General features: G+C 41.9%; 1 protein-coding gene across 1 annotated transcript in view; it reads left to right on the forward strand.

Moving 5' to 3' along the window:
• Positions 1-310: 310 nt before the first annotated feature.
• The window catches only part of Ctr9 (RNA polymerase-associated protein Ctr9), a 40227-nt gene continuing 22172 nt past the window's right edge, over positions 311-18365 (forward strand). The window contains exons 1-10 of the mRNA XM_076176978.1: positions 311-467; positions 2016-2114; positions 3519-3620; positions 3761-3898; positions 4126-4272; positions 4452-4769; positions 5365-5592; positions 5808-5939; positions 6172-6350; positions 13842-14050. Of these exons, the coding sequence (XP_076033093.1) occupies positions 426-467; positions 2016-2114; positions 3519-3620; positions 3761-3898; positions 4126-4272; positions 4452-4769; positions 5365-5592; positions 5808-5939; positions 6172-6350; positions 13842-14050 (1594 nt within the window). The 5' untranslated portion in view covers positions 311-425. The remainder of the gene's footprint in view (positions 468-2015; positions 2115-3518; positions 3621-3760; positions 3899-4125; positions 4273-4451; positions 4770-5364; positions 5593-5807; positions 5940-6171; positions 6351-13841; positions 14051-18365) is intronic.

Consider the following 18365-nt stretch of genomic DNA (forward strand, 5'->3'; position numbering starts at 1 on the left):
CGGCAATTTGCATTTATTATTCCGAACTATGTGTTCTTGTCATTAATAGCACTTCATGTACATTGATTCATTCCCAAATAAAGTCTATCTATCTATGTATCTACAAGACATTTAAATCTTTGAAGGGCGACAGAAATTAGAATAAAGATAAAAATATTTAGCAGATGCTGTTTACAACCGAACTAAAATATTACTGAAAAGAGCTTAGTAGAATTAATTGCATTTCTTATTTTCCTATTAGAAAAATAAGTTATATTGGAAAATTAGTATATGCGATTGAATATTTGACAATTTATTTATCAGATCTTCTCTTCGTTGGAAACTTAGGTTGTTTATATATGTCGAAAGGTGGCGAAACATACGTATTACTGTGGTGGTGATCAGAATTCCGGTGCAGTTGCATCGGAGAAATTCTTTGACCCAAGATGTCAGGATCAATAGAAATTCCGCTTCGAGACAGTGATGAGGTAAGTATAATCTGCATGTAGCGACTTACAGAGTTTAGACTTGCACATGACTTAGGAACTGGTTACTTCAACCCAGGTCAGGGTTTTGTATTCAGTCGGATTGTTTATCTCCCCCCCCCCCCATACAAGGATACAAGTAATCTTTGCTGGAGTGACTTTTAAATCTTAATTAGTATTTCATATTATTATCGACCAAATTTTACAGTCCGCAAGCATAATTTACATTTTCAAGTTCAGTGATAACAGACCTATAGAATTTTTTCAGATTTTTCTTAATTTTGTATCAATTCTGGGGGTGTGCTTTACACTGAGTCACTGGGATATTAATTTAAGTAAGTACCAGGTATTTTTACCTAGAAACAATGGGGTGTGTTCTTGGCCTTGCCTTTGGGTTTTGTAATTTCTATTAATCATTAATCATGGAAATTACAAAACCCAAGCCCAAGAATGCTTGTTTTTATATGTTTTTATATGATCCTAACATTTTCAAGTTCAGTGATAACAGACCTACAGAATTTTTTCAGATTTTTCTTAATTTTGTATCAATTCTGGGGGTGTGCTTTACACTGAGTCACTGGGATATTGATATTAGTAAGTACCAGGTATTTTTACCTAGAAACAATGGGGTGTGTTCTTGGCCTTGCCTTTGGGTTTTGTAATTTCTATTAATCATTAATCATGGAAATTACAAAACCCAAGCCCAAGAACACAACAAGAATGCTTGTTTTTATATGATCCTAACCACCCTGACCGTGTGTAGCAGATAATCCAACTGCTATATAATTTAGCCTGGCTTCTACCGTATGACAGTGTTGCCTGAAACCGTTGTAATTAGCTCAACCATACTTGATACTGACTAGGTGTTAGTACTGAAATGTACTAACCTGTTGTTATCATTATTACCCAAGGAAAACAGTTCTTTATTTATTGCCATTACCTATTTATAGTATTTGGTTGTTTTGATACCTGATGGGCTAATAAATAAAAGTTATAGAATGATCATGGTAGTAGGAAGGACTGATCACAGAAAAGTGTGGAGTAATAAGGTGAATAGAACCAAACCTTATGAAAGTAACCTAACCTAACTAAATAACCTAAAGCAATTAAACCAAATATAATCTAAGCAGCAAAGAACCCCAGAATTATAAACCAATAAATATCATTGACTTGCATGATGATAACCAAAATGTGTGAGATATTTTAAAAAGGGGTAAATTAATTACATGGAAGAAAGTAATCTTGGTTGACAATCATTTTATTACCTTTTTCATGTATGGGACATATGAAGGAATTTACTTGTTCTTTAGGTATTTTTCATGCAAATGAAATGTTGAATAATTGATATTTTGTCAAGTGGTGTATATCTTCCTGCTTTCATTAGCAATGCCATAATATTTAAGTGCTTTTCCATGATTTCAAATAGATGATTCATTAGGTATATTAATATTGGAACTCTTAGCACTGAAGATACCAGGTTGTTGAGGGTTAACTTATAATTGGGGTATGAGATGTATTTTGTAATTAAGGTATATTGTGTTTTCTCCACAGGTTATCGAGTTAGATCTAGCTACTTTGCCAGAAGGTTCTGAGGTCTTGGGAATTCTACGCAATGAAAAAGTTCCGCTCAACTATTGGGTTGACTTGGCAGTGAGTTTCAGTGTTTGTGTATTTAGCTAATTTAGAAGATACAAAAATTTTATGTTACATTTAGTGTCATGCAATTTTATTTAGCATGGAGGAACCCCAAAATATGAACGAGATATCTCCTGTGTTTGCTGGAGCATAAAACCTAATGGTATGTGTTAGGAGAGATGGAAATTATATTTAGAGGGGGAAATTGTTTCACCAAAATTTTGTTAAAGTTGATGAGAAAAGATTTTGTGAAAGAAATTTTGTGCATTGCTGTGTTAAAGGCAGTAGTGATGCTGGTATGTTATTAGCGATGCATACAGTGATAAAGATTGAACATATTCTATTTGCAAAGTGATTAATATTATCTCATAACCTGATATCAATATAGCTCATTGGAGTGCTGATTAACACAGATAACTCCAGAACTCCTTAGCCACATACCACCAGCTGTTCTGTATTTTGTGCACAGCTTTTCATTTGGTAATATGGGTTCATTAGCTATAAGGTAATCTTTGCAGTCCATAGTAACATTATCTTAATGAAACTGTCAATATCAATGATGGGTACTTGGATATGGTGGTCCTGCAAGATGGACAGCTAAGCTGCCCAGTTTCAAAACCCATCAACCCTGTCACCTCCATTAGGAGGTGCAGTCCTGATGGGCTGGCACTTTGTCTCCAGACAGGCCAAGATCTCCTTATCAACTTGAACTGTATTTCTTACATTTTTTCACATGTGGAGAGCTGCCAACTGGCAACTGTTCTCCTCTCCCCAATACTTTGAGCCAGTGACTTAAGAACAGTCCCACACTGATACAACACAGAAAACAGTCAAAAGTTTCTTCACGGGGAGTTCTGTAGGTGGTTCCAAGGACCATTGCCAGCTGCTGTGGGGCTGTAGGTTTTGCACTTTATAAAACTTTAGGCAACAATTGATTAATTGAACTATCAGTACCTGTAACTCAATCACATTATTGTATATGATAGATTAAAAAAATAATTCTGGCCAATGTCTGACCCTTTTACCTGTAATTCATTCATACCCACTCAGGGGCTGCAGGTAGAATGTAACAGTTTGACAGGGGACAGGGATGACACTTCATCCACAAGATGCTAAGATGGGAGGGGTGATTAATGGGATTTGGAAGGATATAGTTTGGGTGTGTGCTTTCACTTGGCCACTTCCCATGTAGGGGGAAAAGGCCCTATTGTTGTGTACATGTATTTTTTTTTTCCTCTTCTTCTTCTTCTTCCAAAGAAGTATGTCTAAAGCCGTTTTGTTATGATAGAGTTCAGTATGTCATTAATAAAGATATTTGTAGTTGTTGTATCATGAATATAATGAAGTTCTGCATTTGTCTGAAGATTTAGATACTTGTGTATTTTCATCTTAAATATTTGTGTATTTTCATCATGATAGGTGGAGTATTACAAGCAGAAGAATGAAGAAGACTTTGTCAGAATCCTTGAGGCAAGCAGAACAGATGCCAACACTCAGTATAGAGATTCGGAAAAGGATCAGGTGGGTTTGTTCAATTAATTATTAAAGTGTTCTGCTTTATAGCTGAGGTTGTGTTTTTGTAAACAATGACTGAAATGATCTTTGGTGGTACTTATCATACTAATGTGTTCAACTGTAATATATCACTAATTACTTTTCAGATGCGAGCCCTGGACACCTTGGCTGCATACTATGTCCTCAAGGCCAACAAAGAAAAAGACAAATCACAGAAGAAGGAACTCTTTCAGAAAGCGACATATCTTTACACTACAGCAGATAAAATCATCATGTATGACCAGGTGGGTTTCATAAGAACACCTCCATGGGGGAATGTACATATGACAAGAAAGTCTGATATAAAATATATTTTTTTTAATTGCTGATATGCACCATTGTTTCTTCTTACACACACACACACTCACTCACTCTTGTACTCTTATTTCATTGGGTAAAGTATAACTAACAGGCTTTAAAAAGTGGAGTCCAGGTATGTCTGTATGTTTCTACAAGTTATTAATATTTGTAGAGCCATCTCTTGGGTCGTGCCTACTTCTGCTTACTGGAGGGTGACAAGATGGAGCAAGCAGATGCCCAGTTCAATTTTGTGTTAGGGCAGTCAGCAAATAACATACCTTCACTTTTGGGAAAGGCGTGCATTGCCTTCAATAAAAAGGTAATCTATTTATGTTTTCTACCACAACCTTCACCTTCATTATTGCTTATATTTATTGAATGTCTTCCTTTATATGTTCTCAAATATTGCTAGGATTTCTCATACTGGAAGAGTTTTGGGTCTTATTTTATTATATGTTCATTTGTGGTGCCTGTGATTTACTTTCTTTTTTGTGGCAGGAATACAGAGGTGCTCTTGCATTTTACAAGAAAGCTTTACGAACAAATCCAAACTGTCCTGCTGCCGTAAGACTAGGCATGGGACATTGCTTTATGAAACTGGGTAACCAAGATAAAGCACGATTTGCATTTGAGCGAGCTCTAGAGCTGGACAGCATGTGTGTCGGAGCACTGGTGGGGTTGGCAGTCTTGGAGTTGAATGAGAAAAAACCAGAACACATTCGAAGAGGAGTGCAGATGTTGTCCAAGGCTTATAACATCGACTCCACAAACCCGATGGTTTTGAATCATTTGGGCAACCACTTCTTCTTCAAGCAGGTAAGTATTTCTTATTGTGTCTTTTGATTTGGTGAATTATACATGCATACATCATACATATACCAAGGCTTTTTCCCCCTTACAAGGGAGGTAGCCAAAAAGAAAAAGGCATAAAATCATTTCCACCCATTCCATCCCTAAATACACCCCACTCCACTCCAGGAGGGCAGTGAATCATACAACAAGGAATATCTGTCAAGCAGGAGAGGGAGAGGGCAAGAGATAGGTGGGGGAAGGATTGCCAAATAATGAAGGGTTGTTGGTAAATCAGTTTTGGCTGTCAGGCCGTGGTGTGGACATTGTCTGTCTTGCTGCATTGGCTCTGACCTCAGTAGTGGGTGGGGGACACAGTAAATCTCAAGGCAACAGTTATTGTTAATTTTCAGTACATCACTTTCATTACAGAGCATGCCTTAATCTATAGTCTTCTTCAACACTATCAGTCATGCATTCATTTGTTCACCATCCTGACCATGGCTTCAAACACATTTGAATGTATTGCAGTAATCAAAGGAATGTTATTTAAGATCACATTGGAAGTTACTCTTATGCATTACCATACCCTAAAGAAACTGTATTTCCTTTTGGTGTACAGGACTTCCAGAAGGTGCAGCATTTGGCTCTCCATGCTTTCCACAATACTGAAAACGAGTCTATGAGATCTGAATCCTGTTACCAGATGGCTCGAGCATTTCATGTTCAGGAAGATTATTCCCAGGCCTTCCAGTATTATTATCAGGCAACCCAGTATGCTTCCCCAGCATTTGTCCTTCCCCACTATGGGTTAGGACAAATGTATATCTACAGAGGAGACACAGAAAATGTAAGTGAAGTAGTAGAAGCTCCTTCAGACCATGATATCTGAACTATTGGAGATAGAATCAATATTTTCATGAAGATAGGTTGGAAATCCCTGCTGGAAAGTGATGGCAATATTTTCATGAAGATAGGTTGGAAATCCCTACTGGAAAGTGATGGCTCCAAAGTTGAACAATTATGTTCATAAAATAGGTTTTACAGCTCCTCTGTTGATTTCAGGCTGCACAGTGTTTTGAAAAAGTTTTAAAAGCACAACCTGGAAATTATGAAACAATGAAAATTCTTGGATCATTGTATGCCAGCTCCACGTCACAAAGCAAGAGAGATTTGGCCAAGCAGCATCTTAAAAAAGTAAGGAAATATGGTTCTGAATACATCAATTTTTATGTATTTAAAATTTTTCTATCTATGAAGGCTGTGGGTCTTCTACAAGAAATACTAAGGGTAATCTATGTGTACAGGGGAAGGGGAGACCATATTGTTAGGGGATGTGTGGAATTTGCTTTGCTACACTCATGGATTTATTTTATGTTTGAATTTTATTTATTTATTTATTTATTTATTTTAACTTTGCTTCTTTCAGGTAACAGAGCAATATAGTGAGGATGTGGAGGCATGGATAGAACTTGCTCAAATTCTGGAAGGGAGTGATCTTTCAGCAGCTCTTGCAGCCTACCACAAAGCTGCTTCTCTGTTGGCCAACCTTGTCCAGATGGATATCCCTCCTGAAATCCTTAACAATATTGCTGCTCTGCATTTTAGGTAAGATATTTAGAATATGCTCACACTTAATTAAAACCAAGATCTTAATCATATGTTACTAAATATAGATTGAGAGAAACAAGTAAATGTCTTAGGGGGTTAAAAAGTATATACATACATATACCAGGCTTTTTCCCCCCTTATAAGGGAGGTAGCCAAAAAAAATCAGAAAAACCACTCCCACCCATTCCATCCCTAATATACACTCCCATTCTCTTATCTTGGCACCTCCTGGATGATGTGTCATCCCTGCATCTCATCCATTGCCCTGGGTCAGAAGCAGTGTCACAAGACACAGCACATCCACACCAAGGCAGTTTCATTAAATTGGTGATCCCCCCCTCTGTCTCCTCATACAGAAAAGGAGAAGGTGGGGAGAAATCCCTTCAGGCTGCATAAATTTATTTTTCACACATACACCCTCATCCCCCATCCCCCACCCACTCCCCCTCCCACTCCCCTTCATGCATCACAGCATTGTTAATACACAACCATTCTCCATTCACTCCTATCTTTTATCCTCTCCTGTCCTTCCTCGACAGACTCTTTCCCAAAGTCCCTTTTACCCCACCCATCCATCTCATCTTAGGTCAACCCTTCATGTTCACTCCTTCCCCCTGTTTTACTAGTCTTTCTTCACTCATTCTTTCCATGTATCCAAATCATCCCAATACTTTTCATCAACCCTAACTCCCAACTCCCTTTCCACCCCTGTTCTCCTCCTCACCTAATTTTTCACTCTATCCAACCTAGTAACCCCTATCATACTCCTCAGGCACCTCATCTCAAACACATTCCAACTCCTCTCTTCCTTATGTTCCATACAATCTCCTTTTAGCATCCATTCCCAAATATCTATTTCTCATTACACTTTTTAATCCCCCAAGGCATTTACTCACTTCTCTCAATCTACATTCTACCTCCACTGCCACTCCTATTCCCGCCACATTCACACTCAAGTATCAAAAACTATCCACTTCCTCCAGTCTCTCTCTCCTTTAATACTCACTTCCAGTCTGCTGCCACTCTCCCCTTGAACATCTCATCACCTTTTACCCACATTTATCTTCAACTTCCTTCTTTTACACACCTTCCCAAACTGCCACTAACTTCCTCAATCCCTCCTCTGATCCTGGTACAAGTGCAGTGTCGTCCGCAAACAACAGCTGGCTTATCTACCACTTTTTTCCATTTTCTTTAACCATCTCAAATCCCTGACCCACCACCCTTGCATTTACCTCTCGCAACACCCCATCTATCTATAAACTGAACAGTCAGGACAACGTAAGACATCCCTGGCAAAGTCCCACTTTTACCTCAAACCACTCACTCTCCATTTCTAATCCTAACACACACACTACTACTTTCATAAAAACTCTTGACTGCTCTTAACGGCTTTCCTCCTATCCCATATATCTGCAATACCTCCCATAGTGCCTTCCTGTCTACACTTTCATAAGCCTTTTCCAGATCCATAAAAACCCCCAAAACATCCTTTTCTTTTCCTATAGCTTTCTCACATATCTGTCCAAAAAGGCTCCAAAATCGGGTCCTTTGTCTGTGGGGGGGGGGATGAGCTGCCGGGCCGCGTCGCGGGGGGGCCGCCTGTGGACGCATCCGGGAAAAATCTCGTACTCGGGGGATAGTTTGCGGGGGCCAGAGGCGCATGCCCGTCGAAGCTAACCGCCTTGGGTGATGGAATAGGAGGTAATCGACTTGAGACTGACTCGAGGTAGCCGTTGTACAACCTTTCCGTCTACTACGTTTTGGAGGAGGGGGACCGGGCCGCGTCGCGGGGGGGGCCGCCTGCGGACGCATCCGGGAAAAAGCTCGTACTTGGGGGATAGTTCGCGGGGGCCAGAGGCGCATGCCCGTCGAAGCTAACCGCCTTGGGTGATGGAATAGGAGGTAATTTGGCTTGAGACTGATTCGAGGTAGCCGTTGTACAACCTTTCCGTCTACTACGTTTTGGAGGAGGGGGAGAACTGCCCTTGTCCTCCGCCAGCGCAGCATGCCTTCTCTTTGTTTCGGGTGAGCGGGGAAGGGATCTTCCCTGCGCGCGCACTTCGTTCTTTGCCTGCACTTTCTTGTGAGCATGAAAATACGCGGACCACTGCTTATCGTCCCAATGAGCAAGCGACCTCATCCGGGAAAAATCTCGGACAGGAATGGTAGCTAGAGGTGGCCTGAGGCGCATGTCCGTCTACGCTAACCGTCCTGGGTAAAGGAATAAAGGACAACTTGGCTTCCCGTCTACTATGCCGTGGAGGAGGGAGAGAATTGCTCGTCTCCTCTGAAGCCGTAGTCTGCCTTCTCTTGTTTTTGGGGGGTGAAGAGGGAAGCCATTTTCTATGCTTGTGCACCTTTTCCCCTGCATGTGCTTTCCTGTGAACATGAAAGTACACGGAACACTGACTATCATCTCACTGAATGCACGTCTCACACGGGGATGAAGGTGAACACTTAAGAGCTATACACTTGAAACACCAAATGTGAGGATCCACTTGGGCTGGCGGTAAGGGGGGTGAGATAAAGGTATCTTCCTTCGGCGAAGGCACCAAACCTCTCTTGAACAACAACAATACTGGAACCAGAGTCCATACTTACAGTGAAGGGTAGGATACCCGGTGGCGGTTAAGGGAATAATACTTAAGAAATTCCAGGACACAGGATGGCGTAGGGAAAACCCCGATGAAATTGAAGGACGACAAACTCCTTTGCGTCCTGGGAGTGAGCTGGCGACAATCGAAGCGGGTTGCTTGATTTTCGGCTCATACGTAAACAGAGAACCAGTGAGTAATTAACGGTTCGCTGCTGCGCTAATAATGGAGTTTGACTGAGAATCGGCCCATTAAGGGGGAAACCGATAAAAACTAAACATGTATAGTAGAGAGATGTTAACGCGGTCACTACTGCGAAGAGAATGGTTATAGTGTGCGAGACTTGTGGTGGAGGGCAAGGCCCCCCCCCCCCTTGCCCCAATGGGGCCCCTTACTGAGGATAAGCGTTGCCCAGACCCACAGAGTGAGGATTTTAATTTCGCAGTAGAAATATTCGCGCTACGCGAAGGTATCCTATTGTAAGGAGTACCGAAGAGTTTGTATCAGGGAAAAATTAATTTTCCTGCAAAAATTACATTTTTCCTAAATCCACACTGTTCCTCATTAATAACTCCCTCTGTTCCTCTCCTAATCCTCTCTGTCAAACCCCTCTCAAAGCCTTTCTAGCTACATTTAACAAGCTGATCCCTCTAAAACTACTACACTCACAATTGCCCCCTTTTCCCTTGTAAAGTTGAACTATACAGGCACTCCCCCCGTCCTCTGGCACTCTACTCTCTCTTAAACATACATTAAATAACCTCACCAGCCAGTCCACCATAGCTGTACCTCCTTTTTTCAGACATTCTGCATGGCATCCATTCAACCCAGGTGCCTTACCTGTTCTCATCATCTTAACAACTGCCTTCACTTCATCTTTCCTTATTTCTCCTCCATTTTCCTCACACATCAGTCATTTTCTTAGCACTTCCCACTGCAACTACCTTTCCCTCCCTATCCTCCTGCACATTTAGTGCATACATATACCAAAGGCTTTTTCTGCCTAGTAACCCCCACCATACTTCTCAGACACCTCATCTCAAACACATTCAAACTCCTTCTCTCTTCTTCTCTTATCTCATTACACTATTTAACCCCTTCCATACGGTGCCGCACACGTAGGCGTCATGAACTTAGATCTCGGTTCATTTACTCGCTTCTCTCAATCTACATTAAGAGAAGAAGCGAGCATTCACAGATTAAATGTGGGTAAAAGTAAGGTGATGAGATGTACAAGGGGTGAAAGTGGCAGTAGACTGGAAGTGAACATTAAGGGAGAGCGACTGGAGGAAGTGGATAGTTTTAGATACTTGGGTGCAAGTGTAGCAGGAAAAGGTGGAGTGAAGGTGGAGGTAGAATGTAGATTGAGAGAAGCGAGTAAATGCCTTGGTGGTTTAAAGAGTGTAATGAGAAATAGACATTTGGGAATGGATGCGAAGAGGAGACTGTATGAAGGAGTGATTGTGCCAACAGCATTGTATGGGGCAGAAACGTGGAACATAAGAGAAGAAGAGAGAAGGAGTTTGAATGTGTTTGAGATGAGGTGTCTGAGAAGTATGGTGGGGGTTACTAGGCTGGATAGAGTGAGAAATGAGGAGGTGAGGAGGAGAACAGGGGTGAAAAAGGATTTGGGAGATAGGGTTGATGAAAGAATATTAGGATAAATTTTGACGCAGCCCGAAGGGATTTCTCCCCGTCCTCTCCTTATATGCAAAGGGGGACGGAGAGGGGGGGTCGCCGATTAAATGAAGCGGCCTTGCTGTGGATGTACTGTGTCTTGCGACACTGCTTCTGACCCAGGGCGGTGGGCAGGGTGCAGGGATGACCCGTCATCCAGGAGGTGCTCAGATGAGAGGAAGGGTGGGAGGGGTGTGGAGTGTATTTAGGGATGAAATGGGTGGGAGTGTTTTTATGCCTTTCCCTTTTTGGCTACCTCCCTTGGAAGGGGGAAAAAGCCTTGGTATATGTATGTATGTATGTTCCTCTCCTAATCCTCTCAATTAAGATTCTCCCATAAGCCTTCCCTACTACACTCAACAGGCTAATCCCTCTGAAATTACTACATTCACACTTGTCCCCTTTTCCCTTGTAAAGAGGAACTATACAGGCACTACTCCAGTCCTCCGGTACTCTACCCTCTCTCCAGCAAACATTAAATAATCTCACCAACCAGTCCACCATCACTGAACCTCCCTTTTTCAGACATTCTGCATGACATCCATCCAGACCAGGTGCCTTACCTGCTTTCATCATCTTTACAACTGCCTTCACCTCATCCTTCCTTATTTCTCCTCCATTCTCCTCACTCATCACTCTCATTTTCTTCGTATTTCCCACTGCAGCTATCTTTCCTTCCCTATCCTCCTTCACATTCAGCAACTCCCTAAAATATTCTGCCCATCTTCCCCTCACTGCCATCTCTTCCATTATCAACTCTCCATCTGCACCTTTTACCTTTTCTTCCCTACTTGATTCGCCTCCTCTTCCTCTCTTAATTTCTTTCCAAAACATCTTTTTATTACTTTCAAAATTTTCTGTCATACTCCTACCCCATTTCACATCTGCTCTCCTCTTTGCCTCCTTTACCTTTTGCTTTACTTCTCTTTTCTTTTCTTTGTACGTCTCATATGACTCCCCTGTCCTCTTTTGTAACCAATCTGTGAATGCTCGTTTCTTCTCTTCTACAACATTCTTTGTTTCCTCATCCCTAAAATACTCTGCCCATCTTCTTCTCACAGCCTTCTCTTCCATTTTCATCTCATTTGCACCTTTTACTTTTTCTTATCTACTTGATTCACCTCCTCTTTGTTAATTTCTTTCCAAAACATTTTTTATTACTTTCAGAATTTTCTGTCATACTCTTACCCCATTTCACATCTCTCCTTTTTGCCTCCTTTATCTTATGCATTACTTCTTTTCTCTTTTCTTTGTACCTCTCATATGATTCTCGTCCTATTTTGTAACCAATCTATGAAAGCTCGCATCTTCTCTTCTACAACCTTCTTTGCTTCTTCATCCCACCACTCACTACCCTTCCTTCTATTTCCTCCCATCCTCCTTGTTCGACACACCATCTTTGTACACCTTGTGACTCCCTCCTTGAACCATCCCCATTCCTCCTCCATTCCTAGTTCTACTCTATCCTTCACTCCCTCCCACTTCTCTCCCAGCTTTTTCTTGTACTCCTTTTCTTTTTCATTTAACAGTTCACTCTAAGCACCTCCCTACCTTTTGTCCTTTTCCTCTTTCTCCACCTATTTTCCACTCTCAACTTACCTTCCACCAAAATATTTTCTGATATTCCCCCACTCTCTCCCTTGAGAACATGTACATCCTTAACTCTTCCTGCTATACTCCTGGTTACCACTACATATTCCATTAACACTGCCTACCACCCTTTTAACCACTACCCTCTCCCATGTGTACTTATGCTTGACTTTCTTCCTAAACACTATTTGCTATGATCAACTTTTTAGATACATCCCCACCATCAACTCTTCACTACGATTTTTTCCTGGAACTCCACATTTCCCAACCACTCCATATATTGGTTCATTTCCTATCCTAGCATTAAGGTCTCCCAATACCACTACATTATAACATTTCTTCCCAAGCCCTCTATGCACTCATTTAAATCCATCCAAAAATACTCCCTTTCGTCTACACTCTTCTCACTACCAGGCCCATATGCACTTACAAAAACCTACATCTCCCTTCCCAGTTTCATGTTCACATTAACCTTGAAGAAACCCCCTTCCACTCCACTACATGCTTACCTATCTCTTCACTTGTATATCCACCCCTTCTCTCCCTTGTCCTCTCTTCACTCCTGAGAACCTCCCAACTACACTCCTAAACTCACACTTGCCCCTCCCTCTCAACTTAGTTTCTCTCAATGCCAACATGTTCATCTTTCTTCTCACAAACACACTGCCTATCTCTTCGTATGAGAAATAGGCATCTGGGAATGGATGCAAAGAGATATGAAGGAGTGATTATGCTGATGATACTGCATTGGGTGGAGACTAGGAATTTAAAGGAGGGTGATAGAGGTTTAAATGTGTTTGAGATGAAATGTCTGAGAAGTATGGTAAGGGTTACCATGTTGGATAGAGTGAGAAATGAGGAGGAGAGCGGGGTTGGGAAAGGAGATAGCAGATTGGGATGATTTCTCTGTCATCTATATTTTCCACATGATGGGATGGAGGGGGGTGTTGCCAATTAAGTTAAGCCACCATGTTGTGGATATACTGCATGTTACTGCATTGCTTCTGACCAAGGGCAGTGGGCAGGAGACAGGGATGCCCCTTCATCCATGAGGAACTAAGGTGAGAGGAAGGAAAGGGTGGTGGAGTGGGTTTGTGCCTTTTGACTGGGCTACCTCCTTTATATGGGAAAAAAAGCCTTTGATATATAGATAGACATAGACTAAATATAACAGTGGGGGTAAACCAGTGGTCCTGCTATGGATGTGCTGTCTTGTTGCAATGATTATTAACCTCTTCACTGCGGGGCACATCGCACGTCTGGCAGCATTAGCTGCCCGACGTGCGATGTTGCATCATAATAATCACATTATAAAAAATAAAGTCATTGCTCAATCGTTCGTTCTCTTTCACCCGAGAATTTTGATAACCATAGAAAATATGATGAAGCCAGTTTAGAGAGAATGAAGGTTACGTAGGTACGACTACAATAAATATAATCAAGACGCCGACGTCGGCATCATCGCGTACTCACTTGCTCCTCATGACGCCTACATAGGCGTCACTGTATGGAAGTGGGAAACAAATGGGTGTGGGATTGGGGTGAGAGGGCTGCATGCATTGATATATTTTTTTTTCCTTTCCACATACCTTTTGTTTCTTATTCTTGTATCTACCTTTTTCAGGTTAAACAATTTTGAAGAAGCCCAAAAGTACTTCACACAGGCTTGGGAAAGATGTGAAGCAGAGAAGGAGCAGGGTCCTCAGTATTACTCTTCCATTTCTGTGACCATCAAGTACAACACAGCAAGATTACATGAAAAATTCTGTCAGTTTGATAAAGCTGAAAAGCTTTATAAGGAGATCCTCAAAGAACATCCAAATTATGTAGACTGTGAGTTTTTACTTGATTATCTTGTGTATATGTTTTGTAGAAGTAAATCTCATGGTCATAATACATACATACCTATACCAAAGGTTTTTTCCCCCTTACACGGGAGGTAGCCAAAAAGAAAAAGGCATAGAAATCACTCCCACCCATTTCATTTCCCATATATTCCACTCCCCTCCACCCTTCTCTCTCCCTCCTATCTTGGCACCTCCCGGATGATGGGTCATCCCTGCATCCTGTCCACTGCCCTGGGTCAGAAGCAGTGTCGCAAGACACAGCACATCCACAGCAAGGCTGCTTCATAAATTCGGCGACCCCCCCCCCCCTCTCCGTCCCCTCATGCAGAAAAGGGGAAGACGGGGAGAAATCCCTTCGGGCTGCGTCAAATTTTTTCTCATACATACTTCCTCACCCCCCATCCCCCACCCACTCTCCCTCATGCATCACAGCCTCATCTATACACAACCGATCTCCATTCACCCCTATCTTCTGTCCTCTCCCATCCTTCCTCTACAGACATTCTTCTCTTTTGTAAAGCCCCTTTCACCCCATCCATTCATCTCATCCTAGGATGTCCCCTCATATTCACTCCTTCCACCTCAGCCTTCCACACTTCTTTTACTAATCTTTCTTCACTCATTCTTTCCATGTGTCCAAGCCATCCTAATACTCTTTCATCAACCCTATCTCCCAGCACCCTTTCCACCCGTTCTCCTCCTCACCTCCTCATTTCTCACTCTAGCCTAGTAACCCCTATCATACTTCTCAGACATTTCATCTCAAACACCCCTCTCCCCCTCTTTTTTTGGCTTCACATTAAGTGAAGCCACCTTGCCGTGGATGTACTGTATGTTACTGCATTGCTTCTAACCCAGGACAGTGGGCGGGAGATGGGTCCCTTCGTCTATGAGGAGCTAAAGTGAGAGGAGCAGGGTATTCAAAAAAAAAAAAAAAAAAAAAAAAAAAGCATAAGATGGAGGAGGCAAAAGGGAGAGCAGATATGAAATGGGGTAAGAGTATGACAAAGTTTTAAAGTAATAAAAAGATGAAAAACAATGGCAAAAGCCGACAAGGCTGTGAGAATCAACACCGTGTGAGATCGAAACCTTTATTGGTATGACGTTTCGCTTGTTACAGCTTTTTCAAGTACAGACATATGGCAAACACTCTGAGTACATATAGGCCGACAGGGAAGGAACTGGGAGAGGTTATCAGGGAGGGGTGGGTGGTAGGTGGAGGGTGTGTGTGTGTGTGAAAAGGGGACAGGTGGGACTTGGTGGAGATAAAAAGAGGACATTTCGAACAGTTTGTTCCCCCTTAGTACACTTCAACAAACTGTCCAAAATGTCCTCCTTTATCTCCACCAAGTCCCACCCGTCCCCTTCTCACACACCCCTCTGCCCCTCCACCTACCACCCACCCTCCCTGATAACCTCTCCCAGTTCCTTCCCCGTCGGCCTATTTTAACTCGGTGTTTGCCATATGTCTGTACTTGAAAAAGCTGTAACAAGCGAAACGTCGTACCAATAAAGGTTTCGATCTCACATGGTGTTGATTCTCACAGTAATAAAAGGATGTTTTGGAAGGAAATTAAGAGAGGAAGAGGAGGCAAATCAAGTAGAGATGAAAAAGTAAAAGGTGCAGATGGAGAGATGATAATGGAAGAGACGGTAGTAAGAGGAAAATGGGCAGTGTATTTTAGGGAGTTGTTAAATGTGAAGGAGGATAGAGAGGGAAAGGTAGTTGCAGTGGGAAGCATTAATACAATGATAGTGATGAATGAGGAAAATAGAGGAGAAATAAGGAAAGGTGAGGTGAGAGCAGGTAAGGTTAGATGGGTGTTATGTGGAGTGTCGAAGAAAGGGAGGTAGAGTGATGGTGGACTGGCTGGTGAGGTTGTTTAATGTCTAAAAGAGGGTAGAGTGCCAGAGGACTGAAGGCGTGCATGTATATTTCCACTTGACAAGGAAAAAGGGGACAAGTGTGAGTGTAGTCGTTTCAGAGGGATCAGTTTGTTGGGTGAAGTTGGGAAGGCATATAGGAGGGTTTTTATTGAGAATTAGAAGAGGAACAGAGGGAGTAATTGGTGAAGAACATTGTGGGTTTAAGACAGGTAGGGGTTGCATAGATCAGATTTTTGTGGTAAGGCAGATATGCGAGAAGGTTTAGGAAAAGGTAAGGATATTTTTTGGGCTTTTATGGATCTGGAAAAGGCTTATGACAGGGTAGACAGGAAGGCTCTGTGGGAGATATTGCAGATATATGGGATAGGAGGAAAACTGTTAAGAGCAGTCAAGTTTTTTTTTTACAAGAGTAGTAGAGCCTGTGTTAGAATTAGAAATGGAGAGCGAGTGGTTTGAGGTAAAGGTGGGACTTCACTATGGATGTGTCATGTCACCCTTTTATTAAGTTTATACATGGGTGGGGTGGTGTGAAAGGAAAATGCAAGGGTAATGGGCCAGGGATTTGAGATAGTTAAAGAATATGGAGAAAAATGGGAGATAAGCCATTTGTTGTTTGCTGACAACATTGGTTGTTGCAGGATCAGAGGAGGGATTAAAGAAGTTAGTGACAGATTTTGGGAAGGTGTGTGAAGAAGGAAGTTGAAGATCAATGTGGTTAAAATTAAGGTTATGAGATGTACAATTATCTGGCAGGCAGGAATGCTCATGTGTCATATAATGGCCAATCATCGCACATCAGAAACATTAAGAACGGAGTACCACAGGGCTCAGTTCTATCCCCCACATTATTTAATCTATACATGCATGACTTACCCACGCCAGACACCTCAGAAATACAAATCTCTTCCTACGCAGACGACATAACAATCACATGCACACATCGTAACACAGACAAAGCTGCAGAAATAATCCAGCCTTACCTTGACACACTCAACACATGGTTCATCACAAACAGACTCAAAATAGCTCCAACCAAATCTACAGCAACACTTCTCACCAACTGGACAAAAGAACACAAATACATACCTCATCTCTACATCAACAACACTCTAATACCACACACAAACACACCGAAAATTCTTGGTGTAACATACGATACATCCATGTCTTTCAAACAACACCTCACAAACATAAAAAACAAATGCACACCTAGACTTAACGCACTCAAGTCAATCACTGGAACAACATTTGGACAAAACAAAGAAACTAATATAACAATATACAAACAATGCATACGCTCAGTGATGAATTATGCGAGTCCTGCTTGGGCTCCTAATCTCAGTGAGACACACAACAACACCCTTCAAATCATACAAAACAAAGCCCTAAAAACAATTACAGGCTGCACAAATACATCACCTACAGACCATTTACACCATGAAACAAAAGTCCTCAAAGTCAAGGACCACCTCGACATGAGAGGCACACAAACACTTGCTGCAGCCACCACAAACACATCACACCCACTACACTACATAGCAGAACACCCACACACACCAAGAAACATTAAAACTACACCCATAGACCTTTATTACACACAGATACTCTCTTCTCTTCCTCCACAACCACCAAATACCAGCCTCCGGAAACATATTCATAATCATATCACTCACCGCTCCATTAACACACTGAAAGACAACACACTGCTACATGCCAGACCCCCTGATATCCACCCTTCTGAATCCTCTCTCCCACGTAAGGACAGAGTCCACTTGGCCAGACTGCGATGCGGTCACCACCCAGCACTTCTAAGCTACCAGAAGAGGCTGGACGACCGTGTTGTGAACAGCTGCCCAGAATGTAACACTTCACCCCATACCATACAACACATAATGGAAGACTGCATTATACACAATCATGCACGCAAACAACACAACATACACTCTATAAAGGATTTGTGGGAAAACCCAGTTTCGGCTGTGGCCTTCCTTGGGGAGACGGGACTGCTCGGACAGACAGTCTAGGGAACGACAACAACAACAACAACAACAAGGGGAGAGAATGGCAGCAAATTGGAAGTGAGTATTAAATGAGAAAGACTGGAGGAAGTGGATAGCTTTAATATTTGGGGTGAATGACAGGAAAATGAGGAGTGGAGGTGGAAGTAGAATGTAGATTGAGAGAAACATGTAAGTGCCTTGAGAGATTAAAAAGTGTAATGAAAATGGATGCTATGAGGAGATTGTATGAAGGGGTGATTGTGCTGATAGCACTGTATGGGCAGAAACATGGAACATAAAAGAAGAGTTTAAATATGTTTGAGATGAAATGCTAGAGTGAGAAACAAGGAGGTGAGGAGGAAAGCTGGGGTGGAAAGGGAGCTGGGAGATAGGGTTGATGAAAGAGTATTGGGA

The sequence above is a fragment of the Oratosquilla oratoria genome, chromosome 3 (assembly GCF_046742065.1).
Source record: "Oratosquilla oratoria isolate Oo_2021 chromosome 3, ASM4674206v1, whole genome shotgun sequence".
In the NCBI taxonomy this organism is placed as follows: domain Eukaryota; kingdom Metazoa; phylum Arthropoda; class Malacostraca; order Stomatopoda; family Squillidae; genus Oratosquilla; species Oratosquilla oratoria.